The 25,085-nt window shown below is 47.0% G+C and overlaps 1 protein-coding gene across 1 annotated transcript in view; it reads right to left on the bottom strand.

Moving 5' to 3' along the window:
* The window catches only part of MAP3K6 (mitogen-activated protein kinase kinase kinase 6), a 39,612-nt gene that overhangs the window by 10,128 nt on the left and 4,399 nt on the right, over positions 1–25,085 (bottom strand). The window contains exons 3-19 of the mRNA XM_083750623.1: positions 20,646–20,669; positions 18,996–19,186; positions 14,738–14,906; positions 14,238–14,344; positions 13,445–13,615; positions 13,069–13,181; positions 12,154–12,313; positions 11,536–11,686; positions 9,420–9,527; positions 9,050–9,099; positions 7,662–7,757; positions 5,732–5,810; positions 5,404–5,537; positions 4,298–4,425; positions 2,657–2,793; positions 1,228–1,333; positions 951–1,108 (exon numbers count right to left, since the gene is read on the bottom strand). Coding sequence (XP_083606749.1) covers positions 951–1,108; positions 1,228–1,333; positions 2,657–2,793; positions 4,298–4,425; positions 5,404–5,537; positions 5,732–5,810; positions 7,662–7,757; positions 9,050–9,099; positions 9,420–9,527; positions 11,536–11,686; positions 12,154–12,313; positions 13,069–13,181; positions 13,445–13,615; positions 14,238–14,344; positions 14,738–14,906; positions 18,996–19,186; positions 20,646–20,669 — 2,082 coding nt within the window. The remainder of the gene's footprint in view (positions 1–950; positions 1,109–1,227; positions 1,334–2,656; positions 2,794–4,297; positions 4,426–5,403; positions 5,538–5,731; positions 5,811–7,661; positions 7,758–9,049; positions 9,100–9,419; positions 9,528–11,535; positions 11,687–12,153; positions 12,314–13,068; positions 13,182–13,444; positions 13,616–14,237; positions 14,345–14,737; positions 14,907–18,995; positions 19,187–20,645; positions 20,670–25,085) is intronic.

Raw genomic sequence — 25,085 nt, 5'->3', positions numbered from 1 at the left:
AGGACTGCACTACTTGCATTCACACATACACCAGACTTGCTGTAACAGTCCCAGACAGAGGCTGGTGCAACTAGCCAATGAGTTGGCCTGTTCTGCTGGTCTTCCACAAAGCGCTGAGCAACCCAGGAATACCCAGCCCTAGAATCATCTAAAAGGAGTCTGCTAAGAGGGCTGGGGAGCTGATGATGACCATTGTCTTCCATAAACCCTCTCTCCCTTTTTGGTATCCTGGCTGCAGTTAGAAGGAAAGGTGAGAAGGAATGCTATGCTGCTGAGAAAAGGGAAATTCCCCTAGAATCAGAGCTGCTTCGGGGCTGGGCAGCAAGTGAACCAGGGAAGAGGTTGTCAGTCCACTTGGACTACCCATTCTCATATACTTCTTTCTGCCTAGTGGAGCAACTGAGCAGAGACTGTTAGAATTCCTGCTCCATGATTGCAGTCATGGGATTTTTGTCTATCACATGACGGTATATGTTTTGATTCCACAGAGTGGGAAGTGACAGAGACAGGATGTTTGTGTTACTGTGTTCCATGAAGTGGGACTATTGTCCTTTGTTCTTTTTCTCTTTGCTGTCTGATGCTAGAGAGAGAGGCAGCCATGTTGCAGTGCTCCATGTGTGTTTATATGTAAATAAAGTAGATTAGCCAAAATGCTGAGTTGCTGAGGTCTGTTACGCATGATGCACAAACTCCGCAGATTCCTGAGCGTGCCGGTGTCGGTTGACTTCGGTCGCTGTGATGTTCGGGCTGAAGAAAGCTTTTGAAGCTCCCGAACGAAAGACCAGGAGGGAGGGAACATGCCAGTCGGACATGTGCCTCTGACAGGGTCCTACTTGAGTGAAGGCTGAGCTCCTGACAGAGACAACACCTGCAAGGATCCCCTCCTCCCTGCAGGAAAACTGCCAAGTGTTCTTCCCAACTGTGCAGAAGGGCGCAAATCCAAGCCTCACCTTGAACATGGCGGCCTGCGGGCTGCCCAGCTCGAAGAAAGGAGGCTTGCCTGTCGCCATCTCAATGATGGTGCAGCCCATGGACCAGATGTCAGCCGGCTTGCCATAGCCACGGGGTCCCTGATCAATGACCTCTGGGGCCATGTACTGCAAGGTGCCTAAGGAAGGAAGAGAGAAACCAAGAAGGAAGAAGTCATGGGAGCCACATCCCAATGCCCGAGAGCCCAGATGAGTCGGCTCTCTTCCCCAAGCGACGCAGAGCTGCACACACACTTACCTGTGAATGTCTCTGTACTGGGGCTGATCCCCGCCAGCCTCTTGGATGTGCCAAAGTCTGAAATTTTCAACACTCCACTGTACGTATTGATCAGGACGTTATCACCCTGTTTATCCATGAAAAGCCAAGTCAGTGCTTTGGAGATCAACAAGGCACTCAAGTTCTGAGGGCTTCCTCCAACTGCAAACAGGCCTGGCACCAGTGTCTTGGCATCCTTGGACGGCTGCAAGGGTCTCGGGACTACGAAGGCCTTGCTGATGATGTCTGCCCTAGACATGCACCTCAGGCAATTCCCTGCACATCCTGCGAGCGCCAGATGGCTAGATCCAGACAGCTTTTTAATTTCCCACACTGCCTCTGAGTGAGCATCACTCTGTGGCATGGAGACAACTGTACATGGAACCAGACCCAGCTGCCCAATGCTGTTCAAGGCCCTGCCTTAGCAGCCAGGGAAGCCTGTCAGGGATGACCAAAAGAAGAGCGGGCTCAACGGAAGACACTTCACCCAAAGCCTCTTCAACCCTGGACTGGGAACAGTGACAAAAGGAGTGGCAGTGCCAAAAACTACCCCCTTTCCACAAAAACAAAACCCCAAGGACTGTTGCTTAGAAATTCAACTGTAGTAATAACTTCATCATCAATTTATTATGATCCACAGACCAGGAATGCGGCAAAAATAAAGCCATACAATGCTCCATAATCTTAAGCATAGAGCAAAACAGAAAGCAATGTATTATCTAAATGCCACCAGCTCAAGTATACATATTGACAGGATAACGAATGTCTTAAATAGCTCCCAAATATAATATTTCCAACTTCAGGTGGTTAATTGCCTTCTTGTTCTCACTGTCCCTGATAAAGAAAATCCGGCCATTACTAATGACACACGCAGGGTTTTATCTCCCAGTAAATATTTAACATAAAATTTAGCTGACCTTCCTGGTTTGGCCAATAAAGGGGCAATCATCTGCTGATGAGTGCCAGCATAAAAAATATTTTCCACAGATGTTCCAGCTCCTGGTTATTACAAGGACAAACCCTCAAGGAACACCAGCCTATTCCTCCCCAGAGCAACCGAGAAAGGCATCACATTAAATCTGGCCAGAGCAAAAGCTGTGCGATAATTAACTGCATGCAAATTCCTAAAATAAGCAGCTAGCTGAAAATCATTAAGGATCGTCTTTAAGAAATGCCTAAGGAGCAAGGCAAGCAGGCTGTGCATGAGCTAGCCAAAATGTCCTGAAAAGAAATATCCCATGTAGTCTTTGTTTTACCAAAGCTAATGCAGAGTCAAAACCCAAATGAAGGAGGAAAAGGAAAGCTGCGTGAAAAGAGCTGCTTGATCCCTGCCAGGTCTGGCAATGCCACACAGAGATCTAGCACCAACAACATGTCTACACCTGGCAGCCCAAGCTGAGGTGGCTCTCACCTTGATGTCCCTGTGGACGATCTGGTTGTCGTGCAGGTAGCGCAGCCCCTCTAGGATTTGCTTGGTGTAGAAAACGATGGTGGGCTCGTTGTCTTTCAGGGGGCCCCACATGGAGCGCAGAAGAGAGGAAAGGCTTCCTGGATTTTTGCGGTGGGGAGAGAGGGACACGGAACATTATAGAGGCTGTTTTCTTATACAGGGATTAGACAAATGCACGGAGCACAAGGCTATCAACAACTACTAGTCATGTCCACTGCAGTCCTTGCATCAGTAACCTCAAGGCTGAATTACTGCAGTGCTCTCTGTGGTAAACCTAAACCCTAATATCGCGACTCAGTCACTGAGGTAAGACGCATTGTCAGTCATTCCCTGAGCTAAAACAAAAAAAAATCCTTCCAGTAGCACCTTAAAGACCAACTAAGTTAGTTCTTGGTATGAGCTTTCGTGTGCATGCACACTTCTTCAGATACACTTAAACAGAAGTTACCAGACCCTTCTATATAGTGAGAAGGTGGGGAGGGGTATTACTCAGAAGGGTGGTAGGAATGGGTGATTGGCAGATAGCTGTGATGAGCTTGTTGACGACTCTTAACGACTGCAATAGGTCTTACAGGAAAAAGCAAGGGGTGAGAAGGTGAAAAATGGCTTTGTCATGTATAATGAGATAAGAATCCAATGTCTTTGTTCAGACCAGGTCTCTCCATGGTTTTAAGTTTGGTAATAAGTTGCAATTCAGCAGCTTCTCTTTCCAGTCTATTTCTGAAATTCCTTTGTAGTAAAACAGCTACTTTGAGATCTTGTATAGAATGTAGCTGTTTTACTACAAAGGAATTTCAGAAATTCAGAAAGCCATTTTTCACCTTCTCACCCCTTGCTTTTTCCTGTAAGACCTATTGCAGTCGTTAAGAGTCGTCAACAGGCTCATCACAGCTATCTGCCAATCACCCATTCCTACCACCCTTCTGAGTAATACCCCTCCCCACCTTCTCACTATATAGAAGGGTCTGGTAACTTCTGTTTCAGTGTATCTGAAGAAGTGTGCGTGCACATGAAAGCTCATACCAAGAACTGACTTAGTTGGTCTTTAAGGTGCTACTGGAAGGAATTTTTTTTGTTTTGACTATGGCAGACCAACACGGCTATCTATCTGTAACATTCCCTGAGCTAGTGAGGCTCATCTGACAGCAACATGAAACTGAGCTTTTAGTCTCATTGGCCCAGTTGCATGTGGCCAACCAAGATTCAGCTTCTCTTTTAAGCTGTGAACACCTTTTGTGACAACCTTCCTGTGCTGCTCTGCTGATGCAAACAATTAAGAAAGCATCTTTATTGGTGGTCTCTGGTGTTTTTTTTTTAATTTTACATGGGTTTTTTCCCCCCACATTGCATATTTACTGCATATACAGTGGTACCTCAGGTTACAGACGCTTCAGGTTACATACACTTCAGGTTACAGACTACGCTAACCCAGAAATAGAACCTCGGGTTAAGAACTTTGCTTCAGGATGAGAACAGAAATTGCGTGGCAACAGCAGGAGGCCCCATTAGCTAAAGTGGTGCTTCAGGTTAAGAACAGTTTCAGGTTAAGAACAAACCTCTGGAACGAATTAAGTACTTAACCCAAGGTACCACTGTACTTACCCCCAGGTACCTCCTCCATGAAGATCTTGAGGAAGCCATCTTGACTGACAGAGCCCAAATAGCGAACAATGTTCTTGTGTCTCAGGCGTTTGTGCAGAGCAATCTCCTCGTGAAGGGGCTGCGAGTATCTGAAGCGCAAGTGTGGCATGTATGAATGACAGATGAACACACAACTCTCTCAGAGGCAGCAGCCAGGGGATGCCATGCCCCTCCCCCCATGCTGAGCATATTCCTGCCAAGTAGGATAGCCATGCGTCCTACTTTAGAGAGGACGGTCCTCTCTTTGAAGGGCTCTCCAGTCAAAGTCCGATTTAAAGACAAAGAACCCTCAGAAGGGAGAGCAGCAGCTGGGTCTTTGAAGCTGCCCATAACCTATTAATTGGGAGCTAAGTGAATCACAGGCTATTATTAATAATAATATTAATGATGATAATGATGATAGCAGCTTCTGAGCAGAAGACTGAGTAGCCACGAAGGTCATCTGGTCACAGTCTTCCCTAATATGCACTGGATTTTTGTTTAAGTTACAATCATTATTCCCAAATTTGCGTCTACACATAACAATTAGCATATTTGGGTTTTGTGCAAATCTTTTTTGGTGATGCGTAAGTGGGAATCTGATTGCAAAGGCATCCCAGAGTTCTTGCAATGTGAAAGAAGCCCTAGATTCCCACAGAGTGGTCTGGCCATTCTAAGGATAGGGGAAGGAAATAGTTGGGTTCACATTTTAGCATAAACACACTACCTGGACAAATGCACAAACTGAAAGATGGCTCACCTTTGAAATTTGAACTCCTCGCTAATTTTGTGATACAGCACTCCAACAAAAAATGTGCACAAAAATGTGTATATCAATGAAAACAATGTACAAAAAATGCCTTGTACTAGGGAAAATTGCTTGCAAAAGCATAGGCAAGACGGCATACAAAAATGGCAATATTTGGAGAATTGCACACAAAAATTAGTGTGAATGTTAATGACCTAATTAAAAGAGGGGAAAATACACACAAGTGCATAAGTGTGATGAACTGAGCTCAAGACTAAAGAAACAAGAAGCCAAAATTGACAATATTAGTAATTCCTTCCCTGCTTTTCACAACTCTCACCTGCTGTCACGCTCTGGGATCTCCTTAATGGCGATGCGCACCTGATTGCTGAGGTCCCGGCCAGCGTAGACCACCCCATAGGTGCCTTTACCTAGAATCACCCTGTCGCCTGCTTCCGTGCGTTCGTAGTCATACTGTGCAAGTCAAAGAACACACACAGAGTTATGGAACTTAAAAGGTGAAATCTCTATGCGCAGCACCCTGTCTTGGCCTGTTCACCACTCGGCTTGGCCATTTTCCACATCCGCCTTCACAGCCATCGTTCGACAGGCCCTGACAAAAGTTCCCAGTTCCTGAAACCAAGGAGTGTCCTCTTCCGCCAGCTCACCTCGAGTTCCTCCAGGGAGCTGCAGCTATTCACTTCCTCACCCATCTCTGCCATGAAGGAGCGGACCAGTTCACAAAACCTAATGTAAAAGAGTAGAGGGGGGAGAAAAAACCCCTAAGAGAATGGACACCAGCACAAAGAACAATCCTGTTATCATTGGGTTCAGAATCAAAGGCTAAAAGCCCAGACTAGACGGGTTGAATAAAAGACTGAAAATTTGAAAGAATTATGCAAACGGATAAGGGAGAGAGGACTGAGAACTAAACCCGAAGTTATTGCAGCTTAATGTGGAAGGAAAGGGTGAAAGGGGCCCCAAATCACTCAGGATATTTCAGAGGATGGGGCGGGTGAGTCGAAGCCAAGCAGGGAACACACTCTCTATCTCCAGAGATCCTTCTAGCAGCTACTATTACTATTTTAATTTATTTGTTTGCGCAAAGCTCTGGGAGAAAAGCTATGTACAGTGGTACCTCGGTTATGAACTTAATTCGTTCTGGGGGTCCGTTCTTAACCAGAAACTGGCACGATTTCCGTTCTCATCCTGAGACAAAGTTCTCAACCTGAGGTACTACTTCCGGGTTAGCGGAGTTTGTAACCTGAAGTGTTTGTAACCCGAGGTACCACTGTGATAGTAAAACATCATTCCAGCGGGGTTCAGGGGGGGGGGGGGAATGACAGCCACCAGTTGCCAGACAGAGCTGTACGAACAGAACTGCCCACCACCATTTTCAGTAAAATGCATTCTCCACCCACCCATTTTGTCACCTGCTAATTGAGTAGTAAAGTGGGGGAGGGGCAGTTTGGCTCAACTCTAAAAAAAGGGAAAATAAAAAGAAAACCTTGAAATTTAGAACAGGAACAGGAAATCTGGTGCTTCAGATTTTCATTTCCTTATTCCATGCAAACTCTGTGGATGTGAAACTATATTTGCAGCCATTTATTCATGCTGACACTCTTAAACTCCACACCTTGAGCCAGCAGTTTTCATGTTTGGGCATGCGAGGGAAGGTGGTGATTACAAGTTTAAAATTATTTCCCTCTGAGCATCAACAGGGTTTATCTCCAATTCAATTTCTTTAGAGCTGAGGGGGCAGAAATCAGATTTGAGAAACCGAACTCCTTTTTATTTACTTTGCCTTCCCTGACCCTCGTTGACTTTAATTTTTACAAACATGTTTTCAGAGCCCACACTGCAGCTGCAGGCCTGGCAAGCAGGCAGTGGAGATCCAAGCATCATGTGTCTCCATGGTCGCACATGATGAAGAAGAAAGGCCATCAATGGTACCCGGTTTCTTGAGTCTGCAATGTAACCCCTGGGAAACACTCTGTCTAGAGCAGCATCCTGCAGAAGATGCTCCCTTTCCCCGAGTGGGGAATGTAGTTGGGTTGTGGTTGTTTTTCATAGAATCATAGAGTTGGAAGAGACCACAAGGGCCATCAAGTCCAACCCCCTGCCAAGCAGGAAACACCATCAGAGCACTCCTGACATATGGTTGTCAAGCCTCTGCTTAAAGACCTCCAAAGAAGGAGACTCCACCACACTCCTTGGCAGCAAATTCCACTGTCGAACAGCTCTTACTGTCAGGAAGTTCTTCCTAATGTTTAGATGGAATCTTCTTTCTTGTAGTTTGGATCCATTGCTCCGTGTCCGCTTCTCTGGAGCAGCAGAAAACAACCTTTCTCCCTCCTCTATGTGACATCCTTTTATATATTTGAACATGGCTATCATATCACCCCTTAACCTCCTCTTCTCCAGGCTAAACATGCCCAGCTCCCTTAGCCGTTCCTCATAAGGCATCGTTTCCAGGCCTTTGACCATTTTGGTTGCCCTCCTCTGGACACGTTCCAGTTTGTCAGTGTCCTTTTAATTGTCCCTCTTCCAAAGGTTGCGGGTTGTCCCTCTGCTGCCCATTCATGTCCCCCCACTCACCAGCGGCAATGGTACTGGGTAGGGAAGTACAGCTGGAAGTCTTCTGCTGTGTGCAGAACATAGAGGAAGCAGCACCGCTCATCGCACTTGGAGATACTGGCAAGAAAAAAATATAGGAGTGGAAGGACTTCAGCAAGTCTCCTTTCCTTATCAGCGCAAGCCTGTGTCTTGCTTTAAAACCTGCCCCTCTCTGTGTCCCACCACCCCAAGTTGCTCACATTAGCCTCAGGGGCTTACCAGCCACAGGCCAGACCCCATTCTCCTTGAGATGCTAGCTTTCTAGGTGCAATGATGTTTTATTTATTTCTATTTGCATGGAGGAGCATTGACATGTGAGCTACAGTACGAAGTGGGAGAAAAATACATTTTAAGGACAAACTGACCTAACTCACCAATCCAAGACTTCAGTGTAGATTGGAATGCACTTAATCTTGGGGGTGGGCTGTGACTCACATCATAAGACAGATGCTTGGAATGTAGAAGGTCCCAAGTTCAATCCCTGGCATCTCCAGGTAGGCCTGGGAAAGATTTGTACCTGAAACTCTGGAGTGCTTCTGCCAGGCAGTGTAGACAACACAGAACTGGATGGAGCCAGGGTCTGACTCCATATAAGGCAGCTTCCTGCATTCCTCTCAGTCAAATTACACACTTATCCAAATTTTGCAGTGCATTTTCTTTTGATAGAAAATGCACAAAAATGTGTACTGGGGTCTTGTAAAAAGGCAGCTTCTCATGTGCCCTCTCTGCCCAGTGCGCTCTACTGCGAGTGCCACCTGGCTAGCTCTGTTTTCTCAGGGGAGGGGCTGTACGTCAACAGTCTTATTGGCTTTGCATGCCAATTCTTGTGGGTTAATCCCCAATGTCTCAGGAGGGCTGGGGAAGACTTCTGCCTGAAATTGTAGTGACCTTCGGCCACCCAGTGCACTAGGAGTAGCCAATGCGGTGCCCTCCAGATGTTGCTGAACTACAGCTCCCATCATTCCTGACCATGGACCATGCTGGCTGGAGGTGATGGGAATTGGAGTCCACTATGGAAGGCACCATGTTGGATACCCCAGGAATAGGCAATAGTGTGCTAAATGCACCAATGGTTTTTCTTGACAGTGTCCTATGTCCCTATTTAAATCAGCCCTTTATTTCAGGGTCTTGAGATCTAGAACTTTCTTTTTTTTAGGGGAAGAACTGTAAGTCAGTGATGTATCTCAAGGAAGGACTGGGAAAGCTCTTGAAACCACAGGGAGTTACTGTTTCTTAGTGTAGCCAATACTAAGCAATGTGGCTTATTTCTCTGACCTGGTATAAAGGCTGCTTCTTATCTTAAACACTATCCTAGCCTTAAAGACAAGGAATTCAAACTATTTGTTTTATATAAAAAAAATAATCATCACCTGATTCCACGGATGGAAGATGTTGGGAATGTCCACTTGGAAATCCCTTCCTGTAAAGAGACCCAAAAGGTGAAAGAAACATACAATGCCCCGAGTGGGGAAACACAGGAAATTGAGACACACACCCGGAGGGATAAACAGCCATGAAGATTTATAATGTACGGAGATTGGAAATCTAAATAGAATGAAAGTAATTACATGAACTTTTGTTACTTGTATTTTTTGTAATTATAAGTTTTTTTAAAAAAGTTCTATTTTAAATTGTTGTAACTTGTTTTGCAACCTTAGGGTGGTGGGTGGGTAATAAATTAAAATTTAAAAGTTTAAGATCAGGAAAAGAAACTGAGCCAGGACACAATTCTGGACCTACCTCTTCTGGAGAGCCAATGTGGCTCAGCGTCACTGATTTTTGCCCTTCTTGACTGCAGACACTGAGCTGAGATGGCTGCAACACTCTGCCCAACTCCAGAATCAAGACCTGTTGGAACAGGTGGCGAGTTAGATTGCTAGTTAACTTACATGCCGCTTCTTATTTCAGCAAAAATCTAAAAGCGGCTGACATATGTCATAGTGAGCATACACTTAACTAAGAGAAGACTGCACACATAACCTCTCTGCTAGTTGCCCTTTGATCTGTGCTGCTTGCTCATTTGCTACGGGACCAGGCTCCAGGTGTTATTATTAGTATATGAGGCCCTCAACGGCTTGAGACCAGTCTACCTGCAGGATCACCTTAACCCCACATGTGCCCATTTGACTGCTTTGATCTGCAGAACCGTCACCGAAATGAGCGCAGTGATGGGAGGAAGTTCCAAAATCTGGGTGCTTCCCTACAAATGTGGAATGAGTATTATGTGGTACCTGTAACAGTGCTGGTTCATCAGGGCAGCCAAGGCTGACTCAGTCCTGTGGTCAGGTGTGAGCACAGCTAATTGACTGTTTCATCTTATGGGATATAGTGATGATATTCTCAGGTGTGATGCCTGGGGCGACAACTGGAGGCCAGGAGGAAAAGGTGTGTGTGTTTGTGTTCATACACACTATACATTTCCAGCATATCTCTCCACCCTGCCAATAATCATGGGAGCTGCAGTTTGTGAAGGTTGCTGGGAATTATAGCTCAGTGAGGGGTGAACTACAGTTCCCAGAACTTTGGGAGAAAAAATGCGCTGCAAATGTATGGTATGTATGCAGCCTGTTGTGTGTCGAGATTATAAATGACTGCAGAGGAAAGGTGGCTTGAGAAAGCTTGGCATATTCCAGAGTTTCTTGGTGCAAGCTGAGAGGGCTGCATTGGTGTTGCTCCAGGACCAGTTTTTGCACGGCAAAAAAAATCAACCTGCGATGTTTTGCAAGCCGCCAATCTGCAAGGTAAACAGGCCCCTGTCTCAAGGAAACTACAACCCAAATTTCCACAATGGAGGGAGACGAGAAAAGGAAGGGTTGGGAGAGACTAAAGTTCACAAATTTGAGCAGAAGTAGATAATTTGGCTTTGTTTCACCTAGCAGTAAGAACTAGGAGTTATCCCAAAGGCTTCTCCCAATGAGAAGATTTCTAGAGTGGAATTCAAGGGAGAGAGAGAAGCATCTGCACAATTTTCTCTTGCCCCGCAAATCTGTCAGCACATGAATTTCACACAAACAGCGAGAGGGTGGGGGGAGAGAGAGACTGTCCAGTCCTCTCTCCAACCCAGCTATGCAAAGCTTGCCCTGAATTTTATATAGCTTAAGGGAGGAAATATGAAAGAGCACCTTAGGCAAGAAAGGCTTTGCTAGAACAGAAGAGGAAATTTCCTAAGAATCTCATTCTGCAACTCTGCTGAAACTGACAGATGAGCAAGGCAAAGTTTTGCATGCTTAAGGTCACAGCACTGATATGGCCATCAGAATGCCATTTAATCCAGACTCAAACTTTCTGGGCAAAATCGGATAAATTTAAAAAGCCTCTTGCTGATGGGCAGCTTGCAATTTCTGAATGACTTGTTTACAATGTTAAGTCACTATCTTAGAAGCACCCAAGATCTCAGGCAAAAGGGCTGGAAAACCCTCTAAGACCTTGGAGAGTTGCAGAACAGAAAATCGTGGGGGAAATGGTTTGATGCCATGTATATGACCTTTTATGCAGACTGGACTATGCCACTTCAGACAGCAGGTTGGGCATAGCCTTTTTGATGGCTACCCCATACAAAAATGAAACAGAACACACACACCCCATAAAAAAAGAACTAGCATATTAGTTATGCTAGCTCACACCTCATCCAGATGTGCTCATTTTCTAAGCCACAGTTTGAAATGGCAAAGTCCGTTTTACCACTGCCACCCATTTTACTCTGCCACCCCCAGAACCACTTTGTTTTGCTGCTACTGCCTCTAGTAGGATGGAAAGCAACAGATGCCACAGTAGTGTAGCAAAGAAGCAGACAGGAGGAAAAGCTGGTAGTTCAGTAGAGGTTTTGCCAAAGCACCAACGTTCATTGCCTCCTTACCAGACACTCCTCTGTGGAGACAAAGGGCTGGCAGGAATCCATCAAGAAGCCCAGCCAGAAATCAACCAGCTCCTGTTTAGATGACCAGGTGTCGGGGGCAGTGTTGAAATGACTATAGATTACGTAAGTCTCCTTGATAGATGTCAAGAACCTGAACCAATAATTGGGCAGGGGGCAGAAGAGAACAGAGTTAAAAAAGAGAAAGAAGCACACACTTCAAACAGACCCACACAGTCTGCAAAGGGTGAAGTAAGTTAAAGTTTCTACCCAATGCAAGTGGTCTGCGCCACATATTATTATTATTTCCTACATTTATAGACCACCTTTTCAGTCAAGGCAGTGTACATGGTTCTTCCCCTCCTCATTTAATCGCCACAACAACCCTGACTGGTCCAAGGTAAGCCAGTGAGCTCCATGGCTGAGCAGAGGTTCAAAACCTGTTGTCCCACCACACTGAACAAGGAGGAAATCACTTCCTCTTCAGAAACCTGCCCTCTCCCAGCACCTCCTTCGACACTCACAACTCCAGCTCATCTCAATGGGTTGTCAGCTAGTTAGTCTTCCTTGCCCCCCACCCCTACCCCGTTCCCATGAGGACACAAAGTTCCCACCACGCACCAAATTGGAGCGTTGAGCTTGTAAAGTTTCTCCGAGGCCTGGATGATTTTGTCAAAGTCGCCGGTCAGGATACTGGCGCCCAGGTAAAAACCCACATCCCAGTAATGTTGCATCTTTTCCAAGCATCCCTTCCTGCCCAGGACACAGCTCACCTTCATACCTAAGGAAGGAAGGACGAGAAGCAAGGGAGATTTTTCTAAACTGCAACAGGTATGTTTTGAGGGAGGGGGGCGGGGGCAGTGGCAGGGATTTCTGAGGGGAATTTTCAAAATGGTCACGACATTCTGGCTAAACCGGGGGTTACCATTCTATTGGCTACAACATAACACATTTTTCAAGCCTCATTTCAGCAGGGAGAAGAGGCAGAGGGAAAGGGGCCCTGAAAGCATCTTACCACTTTGAACAGTCACAGCTTCCCACAAAGCATTCTGGGAAACCACTACTCCCCACATGGAGCGACAATTCCCAGAGTTCCCTGGGAGCAGAGATTGGTTGTTTAACCACTCTGGGAATGGTAACTCTGTGAGGGAAACAGGGCACTCCTAACACCTCTCAGTACCCTTAACATACGACAGCTCCCAGGATTTTTTTTGGAGAAGCCACCACTGTTTAAAGTGGCAGGATAACTGCATTAAATATATAGTGTAGATGGGGCGATAATTGCTCTTTTCATATGATCCCGCCCACCACCCAGCCAATATTCCCTGTCTCAAAACGTTCATTGAATTGGACACTTAACACTATCATTTGGAAATGGATCAACCAGATTTTGTGTTTATATATATATATATATAGAGAGAGAGAGAGAGAGAGAATAATAAAGAACACTGTCAATATCTTGGTTTTAGATCAGAATGATGATTCACACATCCGGCTACCCTTACGAGACGCAGATGGGAACAAGCAGCCCCGCACCTAACTGCCGAAGTTGCATGGAGGTTTCGAACTTGTGTCCAGCAGCGATGAGGAAGACAACGGAGTTAATCCCAGCATGGAGGCTCGGGTCTGTTAAAAAGGCCTTGTGATACCTGAGGAATCAGAAGCACAAGGAAATATCAGACCTGAAAGCTAACTAGGAAGGCTGCAATTCAGACCCAGCAAATAAGCCAAATGGGTGAAAAAAGAGAGGACAGGTTGCTTGCACCTTCAATCATGTCTAGGAGTTTCACCTGGCCACCCTACCACCACCAAGCCATCCCACAAGCAATGAGCATTTAGGAGATTTCCACGCCTGCAGCCATAGTTTAAAGCAAAAGTGCAAGTTCAGCAAAGATCCCTTTCCGTTCCTCACCAGTAAAAGGCCTGGTCTCTCTTTTCGGCATCAGTGAAGCCAGAATCAATGAACATGTCCTTATAGATGCGGCCGCACATGCAGTACAGGTCAGGCGCTGCCCGTTCAGGCTTCTCCACCAGGGGCAGGATAACAGAGAGAGCCTTCTCCCGATCGCCAGGCTGGTTCCGCCTGCAAATGCATAGCACACACAGTCACACACACAGCGTCAGAAGCCCCAATGCTGGGACAAGAGCAGCCACGTTGCAGGAAGAACACCAGCGCTGCCCATCTGCTACTGTGTTAGGACCTTAATGTCGGGATCCACAGGGATCAGAATTTCCTGGTTACGAAGGCACAGAGACTCCAGAGTCCAAGGTGTGGGTTTAGCACCATGCAGCAGAGGCCAAACATCCATGTTGTCTCAGCATAGTCATTGACTAGAGACCCTGCCCACTGAGTGCTGCCTTCTGGGGCCACTGCCTTCTGCTACATCCATTGGTCCCATCAAGATAATGGGCGTTCCAGCTGTGGGGATCCCTCCTCCATGCCCTCTGGATTCGCTGAGGAGTCTGCAAACCAGCCATGAGAGTCCATTAGCAGAGGTGTGTCCTGAGGGCTTAGGGAAAGCTCTGGTGTCTGCAGGCACCCATGGGATAGACCAGGGAGTGGAACCATCTCCTCTGCAGAGCTCCCATTGCCAGATGACCCCTGTTAAGTGTACTAATGTTTGTGGGCATCAGAGAAGCAGAGGGTAGGGAGGCCTAACAGGGCTGAGAATAGAGGCCCATCCTTACCTGACAATGTTCCTCACCTGTCAAGGGCAAAGGCATAGTGAAAGCAGATGTTGTGCTGCTCGGCGACATTGCAAGTCGGCAGGGCCTGTAAGGTCTCCACTAGGGTGATGATGCCATTACAATCCTACAGAAGACATAAAGTGAAGCCGCAATAGGCAGGCGGCACACACAGCCTTCAACTAAACCCAAACTCAGTTCAGCCCCAAATACACATGGCTCCTACTCTAGGAACCTGCCATGAAACACCACAGACCAGGATGTGTAAGGGGCAAGAGGTGATGGTCAGGTGCTCAGTGGTAGGGCATCTATCCGTGGGTGTTGAATGCCTGCAATGGCACTGATGCGCATTGCTGGAGTTGACCGCTGCAATGGAAGTTGGGTTGGCAGGGGGTCACGTCTGCCCTGGGGAACAGACGTCAAAACATTCTGCTGGCTGCCGCTGACGGCATTTGGGCTGAATTCGTTCGCATTAACTGGCCACGGCATGAGAGTCGAGGGGCCCAGTGGATCAGCTCACCTGTGCATCACGGTAGGACAGAATAAAGTTCATGACAATATCAAGGCTGAGGCATTCGACGCTGTCCAGTCGCTGCTGGATACTGGTCAGCTCACGGCTCAGCTGCTCCCCGCTGTACCTTTCGCGAGCCCTGCGGATGTCCCTTCGGATCATCTCCCGAAAGTAGCCGCTGGAGAAAACAAGAAGCTTTATTTTGATCTGAGGAAAGAATAGTGCCCCTTGGCTTACCCCAAGAGGGGAAGGCACGTTTACCCAGGGCCAGTGCTATATATAGCAGAAGTGGGGGATCTGGGGGCCAAATGCAGCCCTCGAGGCCTCTCCCTCTGGCCCTCAAAACTCTCCCCAGGTCATGCCCCTGACTGGCCCTTATCCACAGCGCACATGTTTTTGCCTGGCTGAAAAGCCGTCCTTGCTCTCTGATCACACCTCCTGCTTATCTGGGTGGAGAACAGAGACTGGTGTTTGTGTACATGTAGAAACTGCCTTCTGTATAAAGGTAAAATTTACACGCATTGCTCCACCCACTTTTGCCTCTGGCCCACCACTGGTATGTGGCATCCGGAATGTTGTCTTGAAGGGAATGCAGTTCTGGGGCTGGAAAGGGCTCCCCATCCCCGCTAATATACTAACAGGAAACTCATTCTCCCAGTGCCCTTTCCATGTAGCCAAAACAGGACCATCCATGCACAAGAGGGAGGCATCAGCAGGCTTGAGGTACCCCCAAGACTGGCAGTATGGAAAACCTTTAGCGGGGGGAATGGCCTAAGCAGTGGAGGTGGGAGGAGGACCCAAAACAGTCCAGTGTGGACTGACTGTGCTCAACAGCCACTGAATGCTGCACTTCTATTGGGGGAGGTGGAAATGAAATGGAGTATCCTGGCAAAGAGCATGCCTGGCTAGAACCCTAAGCGGTCCCACTTGACTTCCATGTCTGTTCCCATTGCTCAGACAGAATAGCTTTAACACTCAAGACTTTCTTCCATACACAGGGCTAATGTGTGGAGGGTATTTTTAAATTTTATTTGAGCTAATTTATATGCTGCTTAATCGCTAGAATTTCTAAGCAGTATCCCCTTTTTTAGAGAGAAAATGGCTAAAATCAATGAAAACAGTATCATTAAAAGCAGGGAGCAGACAGTGGGATCATGCCTCCTTGCCCTGCTCCTGACACTGCACTGTGAGTCAGCCTGCCAACTTTTGCCCATGGGCCTTGGATGGCTGCAAAGGGATGCCTATCTATAGGACGCAGGGCTGCCTAGTGTTAGTAATAATTTTATTTTATTTTTAAATTACCCACCCTTCAACCTAAGGTCCCAGGGCAGCTTACAGATTTAGAACACAATATTAAAAACCACTTAAAACAGACTGCCACTGGTAACAGCGTGCTCAGTTGTGATGCAATCGCAGAGGCCCACCACAGCTTCCTGCAAAGTTCTAGAAACAGTAGGAAGGATCCATTTATTCTGGTTTTCAGCAGAATGGGAAAACACACTGCTATTCTAGGTTCCTTTCCTAAGATGAAAGGCTCCCCAAATGAGATGGCACTTCCTGCTTCTTTAAGTCCAGCAACCTGCAGGCCAGCTATGGCCCCAGGAGCCTCTTCATCCAACTCAGAGAATCCCTTTCTTTCCCGCCTGCAGCAATTAGCAATTTGAGCCAATTAGAGGCTTTTTTTTTCACGCCAGAGAGCAGCGTGGAACTGCAGCTGAGGAACAGTGAAGTTAACACTTCCCTTTCCATGCACTATGAGACACACTCTCAAAATCACTCAGATTTTTCAAGATTTAATTGCTCCCACAGAGGAGGTTTCTTGATCTGGCAGGTTGCAGCTGGGGATGGGAAGGTTAATCCTCTGCTCCCCATTCCCCCATGATCTTTTCCCCCACCCCAAACCTGCTGCATGACATTCAGGAGCTTGAAAACAGCCTCCTCTGAATGCCAATGGAAGGTTGTTTTCAAGTCTAATTGCTGTGTGGCTCTTTGTGGGAATTGTAGCTGCTGGGCAGGGAAGCACTAACTGCAATCTCTATGATGATCATTTCCCCCTCTTGAAATTAGGCTTGGGGAAAATGCTTTCCCCTCACCCCCCAAGTCTAACAGCTTACTGGGAGGGAGTGTACACAGTGTATTTAAGTTCTGGGGATGAGAAATGCTGTTCTCCTGCGCCATTCATTCTGGAACACAGGAAACTGCCATGTGTTTTTGCTCTGTTTCAGGGTGCTAGACTAAACGATCCAGCAAGCACTTTTTCTTACGTTAAGAAAACCATCCAGGGCTTGGAGGTTCGTAAGTGCATGGAATACCACAGAGGAACAGCATCTCCCTGCATCAGCTATAGGCCTGGCCACCACCACCCCCTCACTTAAGTCTTGCATGACACTGTGCGGCTGGCTGCCCTGTCCTCAGCTGCTCCTCTGCTGCAACTTCCTGTTTTCCTTCAGAAGCTCAACAGACCAACTCACAGCTACGCTTGAACAAGAACCTTTTTTGTCCAGTATTTCTCCATTCACCAGCTCAGCGTGCTACACCTCGGCCATCAAGATGTGCGGCATTTCTGTAATTATATCCCTTGCAGGGTAATGGTTACCACCTCACCTAGATCATTCATAAAACCAGGTCTGTCTCTAGAAGAGCTAGTTCTCACCCAGCCATGCAGTTTCACTGGATAGATTGTTAAACCACCCTGGGAAACTGTAGGACTGTGAGAGGAATAGAGGGTCTCCTATCAACTCTCGACACCTTTTGCAAACTAGAGTTCCCAGGATTATTTGAGGGAATCCATGACTGTTTGAAGTGGCATTATTTTTTTATGAAAAGGGAGAAAAATATATACAGTCATACCTTGGGATAAATACACTTCAGGTTGAGCGCCTTCGGGTTGCGCTCCGCGGCAACCCAGAAGTAACGGAGTGCGTTACTTCCGGGTTTCGCCGCTCACGCATGCACAGGTGGTCAAAATGACATCACATGCATATGCGGAAGCGGCGTAATGCAACCCATGCACACAAAGACACGCTGTTGCGTCTTACGTTATGTTCAGGATGCGAACAGGGCTCCAGAACGGATCCCGTTCGCATCCCGAGGTACCACTGTAAAGTGGAATGAGACAGCCTTAAATGTAAGGAGAGGGTGTAGCCAGAGTTCAACAGGTTCAAGTACCCGCTCTTATTAAGCAATAGGCTTTCCCTCTTTCTTGGGGCTGCCTTTGCTTCCCCAAAGGTAGTGTGTCATAACCCTTCCCCTTAACTCGCTGGAAGGCCGTCTTTCCTGATACTCTAACTGGAACTCAGTGAAATGCTGCACTTGATTCTGCTGCACCTCCCGGGATTCTTGAGAACTGCCGTGAGTTACAAGCCGTCCTCAGCAATTCTAAGAATCTGCCCCAGCTATGATTAGGGCACCGATAACAGAATGCAGAGGATCAAGACGACCCTGGTATCTTTTTACGGAATCTCAAACATCTCAGTTTTGCTGTAAAAAAGAAAGAACAGCTTACATGGTTACTAGGAAAACTATGAAGACACACAAGGCCCAGCAAGAAATCATAGCCCAGTACTTTGCTTGCGGAAAGTCCCAAGTCCAACCCCCGGCATCCCTAAGTACGTCAGAGAAATGCCCCCTGGAGAGCCACTGCCAGTCACTGCTAACAATACTCAGCTAGAGGAACCAATCGTCTGACTTGGTATGAGGCAGCTTCCCGTGTAAGGCAATGGGCGAGTCCGGCAAGCACCCCATCAAGATAATGCATAAGCTAGGCCTGAATTGCTATGGCAAAAACCTGTGACAATGAGTGGAGCGGGTTGTAGAATTTTACTGTTAATCTGGAAGTTATCACGCCAGATGCCCCAACTGCTAAAACAACCTCCCCAAAATACCTTTGGACAGAAATACGAATAAGCTGGGATACTCTCTCGAGATTTTGAGGGGCTGTGTGAGTTCCCACACGACCATCTGCAGGCTTCCAGAGCCGGCCACACCAAGAGGACCTTGCCTGGCAAGCACGGCAGGGAGCTTAAAAGCTCTTTTCGCACCAGGAAAACCACGTAGCAGAAACTTGCACTCTCTCACACACACACCTCCACCCTCTACTACCTAGGCAAGATCACAGTGCAAGGACTTCTTCAGCCGGGCAAAAGCAGCTGGGGAGAGTGTGGAGGATGTCCGATGAGGAGTGTGATCCTGGGAGGGCACACCTAACTCCCATTGGTGCGCTAGTTGAGTTCATGTATTGAAAGATGACCGGGGGGGGGGGTGTTACCAGGTGTTGGTGGAGGTGCCCTCCAGCAGCCTTGCAAGCTGCGCCGTCAGGGGGGTGAAGAAGGCCTCCATGGTGAAGTTGTTAGGCTGGCAAAGCTCGCTCAGGCACATCATCGCATTCGGGTCGCAGCAGAAGACCTTGTTCTGGGCTGCCACCACGTAGGGGATTAAGGTATAGCTGCCATTGCCATCCTAAAAGAGAATTAATGCTATGATTCCTCCACACACCCAGTTCTAAAACACACATGGCACTATGAACATGTCAAAAAAAAAAAAACAAACCCAAAAAATACACCCGCACTGGCATCCTCCTGGAAGTTGAAGATTACATTATTCTTTTGTTTTAAATCTTTCACGTGCCTTTGGGGGAAAGGAAGACTTATAGGCCTTCCACTTTACCTTCACTGGTTCTGGAGCTGAGTTCTGGGTCAAAATTAAACTATTAGCTGAGGTGGCAGTAAAATAAGTGTTGCCACCTCTTCTCTAGGAACTGTTTCTATTCTGGGAAATCTGCTCAGATCAGCAAGATAAGGATCAAAGCTATGTGGTCTGAAGGCACATGATGCAGAAACCTCACAAAGCTAAGCAGGTCTGGTCACTGCCTGGGTGGAAGATCACCTGGGAACCTTATGGATGCCACCCTGAGGCCCATTATGGAAGAAAAACAGGATACAAGGCAGGTGTGGGGAACGTCTGGCCTTCCAGATGTTGCTGAACTACAACTCCCATCATCCCTGGCCATTGGCTATGCTTGATGAAGCTGATGGGAGTTACAGTTCAGTAATGCAATGCAATGCAATAAATAAGGAATGGAAAACCTGTGCCTCTCCAGATACTGACTCCAACTCCCATTTGCACCAGCCAGTATGGGCAATGAATGATGGAAGATGGAGTCCAACCACAACTGGAAAGCCACAGGTTCCCCATCTATGAAATAAATAAACAAATAAGCAGACCTATTAGAGGTAGTATGTACCCAGTTCGTGGGGCGCAAAACTGTCCACCACATGAGTTTTGAGCAGTATTAGGATGGGGGCAATTTCTTTAAGCAGCAAAGAAAAAGAGAATTTTGGTTTCCAAAAATTGTGCCCAAAACTTGAATCAATGTGGACAAGTTTTTTTGGGTGAACCTTTATGGCAGGGCTGGGGAATCTTTGGCTCTCCAGATGTTGCTGGACTCCAACTCCCATCAGCCCCAACTGACATAGCCAGTGGTCCATCATGATGGGAGTTGTAGTCCAACACCTGGAGGGCCAAAGGTTTCCCAGCTCTGCTTTATGGACTGAAAGGAGGCAGCATTCAAATGTAATGGTATTCTTTCAAAGAGCAAATCCCTTTCTCTTCTTAGTTCAGTTCCCCCTCACTGGTGGGGTGATGGTGGTTGTTTTTAGAAGACATGCTTGCTATTTCACTTTGCAAACTACCCAGTCTCCAACATATATTTTTAAAATTCAATCATAAGGATTTTGCCATGCGTGTTCCAAAAGCTGAAACAGCCGAGTTGGATAGATAATAAATCATGTGCAGTGCAACCTTATACACGTTTATGGAGAAGCCCCCACTGTGTTCTGTGAGGCTCACTGTTCTCAATTCCCAGAAACAGATCATGAGTCTCATATGGTGCATGGTCAGAAAACCAAGTGGGACTTACTGAATTCTTCTGGAAGATCTCCTCCTAGAAAGGAGAAAGGCAAGGGGAGGTTATCATTAGCTGCTGGTACCAAAGAGCCAAACTGGATTTACTCGAAGGCTGATTAAGACTGTGTACACACCATACTTGAAAACACAACTGAAGAACACACACACATATCCCCAGTGTATTCTGCTAAAGTTTGCTGGGAATTACAGTTGTGCCTTGGTTTTCAAACAGCTTAGTTCTTGAATGTTTTGGCTCCCAAACACCGCAAACCCAGAAGTGACTGTTCCAGTTTGTGAACTATTTTTGGAAGATGAATGTCTGGCGGGGCTTCCACGGCTTCCGACTGGCTGCAGGAGCTTCCTGCAGCCAATCAGAAGCCGCGCTTTGGTTTCCGAATGTTTTGGAAGTCAAACAGACTTCCAGGACAGATTCCATTTGACTTCCAAGGTACGAGCATATAACTCTCAGAGGGGTAAACTATAGTGGCATATAAAAGGCACCATATAACTGTAGTAATAAATACATTGAAAAAATTAAAAGCAGCTGTTAGGGACAATGTACAGAATACATGTAAGCTATTAAAACTTTCAGGAACTGCAGGGGTTCAGCAAGGCACCACCACCAAGGGTTTCAAATCCATAGACTTTCTGAAGAAGCACAAGAACTTCCTGCAGGCTTGTTTCCGGTGTGTTTCTGGTTTCCGGTGTGTTTCTGTATGATGCCATAGCAGGCCAGAAGCCTCCCTTGAACTTGGTTGCCTATCTTGAAAACCCATGCCTGCAGGAAGTGAGGCAAGAAGGTCTCCTTCCAGTGACTTAATGCATCACTTTCTCTGGAAGCCTCCTGGGCCTCAACGCATGCCACAAAGTCACGCTCCTAGAGTGGCTGTTTACACATCACCAAGGAGTAGAAGAAATGCATCACCACAGACAAGGATACAGACCTCCATAAAAATGGCTTGCGCTAACTGATCCATATGAATGCGTCACTATAATTTAATGCAATCCATTTCATGCTAGTGGGGAAGATTGTGAGCAGGTGATCTACTTAGTCTGCTGCCTGGGTGCTCAAAGCCTATTGGGGTGTTTTTTTTAAAAAACTGATGAAACAATGAATGTCCCTTTGCACAACAGGCTACATTCAAGCCGTGCAAAAGTCGAAGGCTTCTGCAGACACACACACGACATCCAGGCAAGCAAGAGGCATTATCATGATTCAAGGACCCATTCCAGGTAAAGTGTCCTTCAATCACTAGGCAATACTGTCCAGTTTGGCCTCTATTGACCCTTTATCTAATGTCCCACCAAAAATTAATCTCCAGCTTATGTTAGGAACTTAGATGGTAGGTTATCTTTCTCCATATCTAGGATCCCACTCTTGAATGGCTGAAATTACACTTAGGTAAAGGTACCCCTGCCCATACGGGCCTGTCTTGCCAGACTCTAGGGTTGTGCGCTCATCTCACTTAAGAGGCCGGGAGCCAGCGCTGTCCGCAGACACTTCCGGGTCACATGGCCAGCGTGACAAGCTGCATCTGGCGAGCCAGCACAACACACGGAACGCCGTTTACCTTCCCGCTGGTAAGCGGTCCCTATTTATCTACTTGCACCCGGGGGTGCTTTCGAACTGATAGGTTGGCAGGCGCTGGGACCGGACGACGGGAGCGCACCCCGCCACAGGGATTCGAACCGCCGACCATACGATCGGCAAGTCCTAGGTGCTGAGGTTTTACCCACAGCGCCACCCGCGTCCCTACACTTACTTGTAGTGTAAATTACTTGTAAATTACACTTACTTGGATACAATACCCCTTAAATTTACTGGGGCTTACTTCTGAGTAGGCATGCAGAGTAAAGGGACCCCTGACCATTAAGTCCAGTTGTGGACGCCTCTGGGGTTGCGGCGCTCATCTCGCTTTACTGGCCGAGGGAGCCGCCGTTTGTCCGCAGACAGTTTTTCCGGGTCATGTGGCCAGCATGACTAAGCTGCTTCTGGCAAACCAGAGCAGCACACAGAAACGCTGTTTACCTTCCTGCTGGAGGTTTACCTATTTATCTACTTGCACTTTGACATGCTTTCAAACTGCTAAGTTGGCAGGAGCAGGGACCGAACAATGGGCGCTCACCCCGTCGTGGGGATTCGAACCACTGACCTTCTGATCGGCTAGCCCTAGGAATACATATGATCACACTATTAAGCCATTTATCATACTTGCACCAGGGGTGCATCACTTCTTCCCCTGTAGCTTCCATATGTGCTTAGAAGACAAAACATCAATCCTGATCTGGATGGGTTGCACGACTACACAGAATGAAGCTGGAGTGGTCTTTACTTCTGATACGCTAATGAAGAGCACAAGGGTTTGGTCACATGTAGGTAACAGTGAGATAATGAGCTCTCTACTGAAGCTGCTCTCTTGCCATGCTGCAGCCGTGCGATGTTTCCTTATCACATTAGATAGCTGTTAGTACAAGATCATGCAGAGTAACCACAAACTCATTAGAGCTTGCTGCTCCTACGCACAGGCAGCCCCCCAAAGGGGAATCCAAAGCAATTCTTGCAAGTGTTATCATGCATTAATATGTTGCACTGAGAGCCAGTGTGGTGTAGTGGTTAAGAGTGGTAGTCTCGTAATCTGGGGAACCGGGTTCGCGTCTCCGCTCCTCCACATGCAGCTGCTGGGTGACCTTGGGCTAGTCACACTTCTTTGAAGTCTCTCAGCCTCACTCACCTCACAGAGTGTTTGTTGTGGGGGAGGAAGGGAAAGGAGAATGTTAGCCGCTTTGAGACTCCTTTGGGTAGTGATAAAGCAGGATATCAAACCCAAACTCCTCCTCTTCTTATTCACATCATCTGTGTGAGATGATGCAGCTTTTCTACAATGTACTACCTTATGCAGTGCAGCATGTGCCAAATCTGAAGAGGGGCTTTTGCTCTAAATAGGTTGTAAGTGGGGCAGGAAATGTCAAGCCTGGATGCTGAACGCAACCCCCCAGGCTTCTCTGCCTGGCTACTGGGACTCTCCCCAGACCACACCCCTTATAGGCTCGGCTCTGCAACCTCCTTGAGTGCATTTGCCTGGCTAGAATGTGTCTTTAAACTCTTACAATACATCTTGCTTACCAAAATGGAGGGGAAAGGTTGGTGTGTTTGTGTGTAGAAACTAGCCTACTGTACAAAAGTTGTCCATAAAGGAAAGTGGCCCTCAGGTTGAAAAGCGTTCCTCATCCCTGCTCTTGCCCTCTTCAGTCATCAATGCTTCTGTGTTACTCAGTATGGGACCAGGAATGTACCAGGTAGCACTGCCCCATAGAGTCTGTGTGAACATCTTGACCATCTGGGCCTTTTGTACATGCACAGCTGTACAAAAGAAGGATTCCATGTGAGCTGGAAATCTGGGTGATTGGGGTCCTGGGTCGCATGGGAACCTTTGTGCATATACCTGCATACAGAAAGGCTCTGTGGGGACAGGTGGTCATGCTGTTCAGGTGGACCATAGGGGACTGGGCTACAAAAGGGTCTCCCCACTTCCATGTTAGGTAATACAGAAGCATTAAGGTCAGAAGAGGACTTCTGGCATGCACAGAACTGCATCCTAATGCAGCAAGTAGCTGTTAAGAGAAAAACTTTCACAATTTTGAAGGTGAAAGCACCAGCTTCTTCGGAGAACACACACTTTGCATGCAGAAGGTCCTAAATTCAACCCCTGAAATTCCCAAGCTGGGCTTAGAAATACCCCTTTGGAGATAATACTGAGCTAGATGCACCAATAGTCTGACTCAGCATAAAGCAGCTTCCCAGAGAATCTGTCTCTCCCCACTCTCCACTGGCCTATAGCTAGATTGCTGTAGGACTGATTTAAGCCTTACATGTTGAAGGTCTTGCCTGTTTGCTTGACACTATCTGTATCTGGGCAGCAGTGGGAGATGGAGGAAGGCTTCTTTTTGCAAGATGGCTGCAGATATTTTATACCCATCAAGCATTCATAGAAGGGAATAAACTATTTTTAGGTGTGGTTTTACTGATATTATTTGCTGCTGAATGGTTGCCGTTATGACTTTATCTTCTGTAATAAAGTTCATCTATAACTTCTTAGCCACCCTGTCCTGCAGACTGGAGGAGTGGCAGAACAGAAGGCACTTGAATCAATCCATCAATCAAACATTGCCCTGGGGGTAAATCTCTCTCTAAGGGCCGTATCCTACAGGACACTCGCCAACTTTGTTTTCTTTCTATTGACAAAATCTGTCATCTGCCACACAAACATGCACTCACACCCGTGTTCTCCATTACGCACAAAAACATACTTGGGGGAACATTTCAGCAGAACAATCGCTGCACATGAAACATTTAAGAAACTCCTCCTATCATTACTTCAGTCTTTCAGAGCAGATTCTAAGTGTCTTGATCATCAAGTCGGTAATGCTATCAGAGCAGGACTTTGGGGCAAAG

Source organism: Podarcis gaigeae (genome assembly GCF_964106915.1).
Source record: "Podarcis gaigeae genome assembly, chromosome: 8".
NCBI lineage: Eukaryota > Metazoa > Chordata > Lepidosauria > Squamata > Lacertidae > Podarcis > Podarcis gaigeae.
The sequence above is the reverse complement of the archived record's forward strand: the minus strand, read 5'-3'. Positions and strand labels throughout refer to the sequence as shown.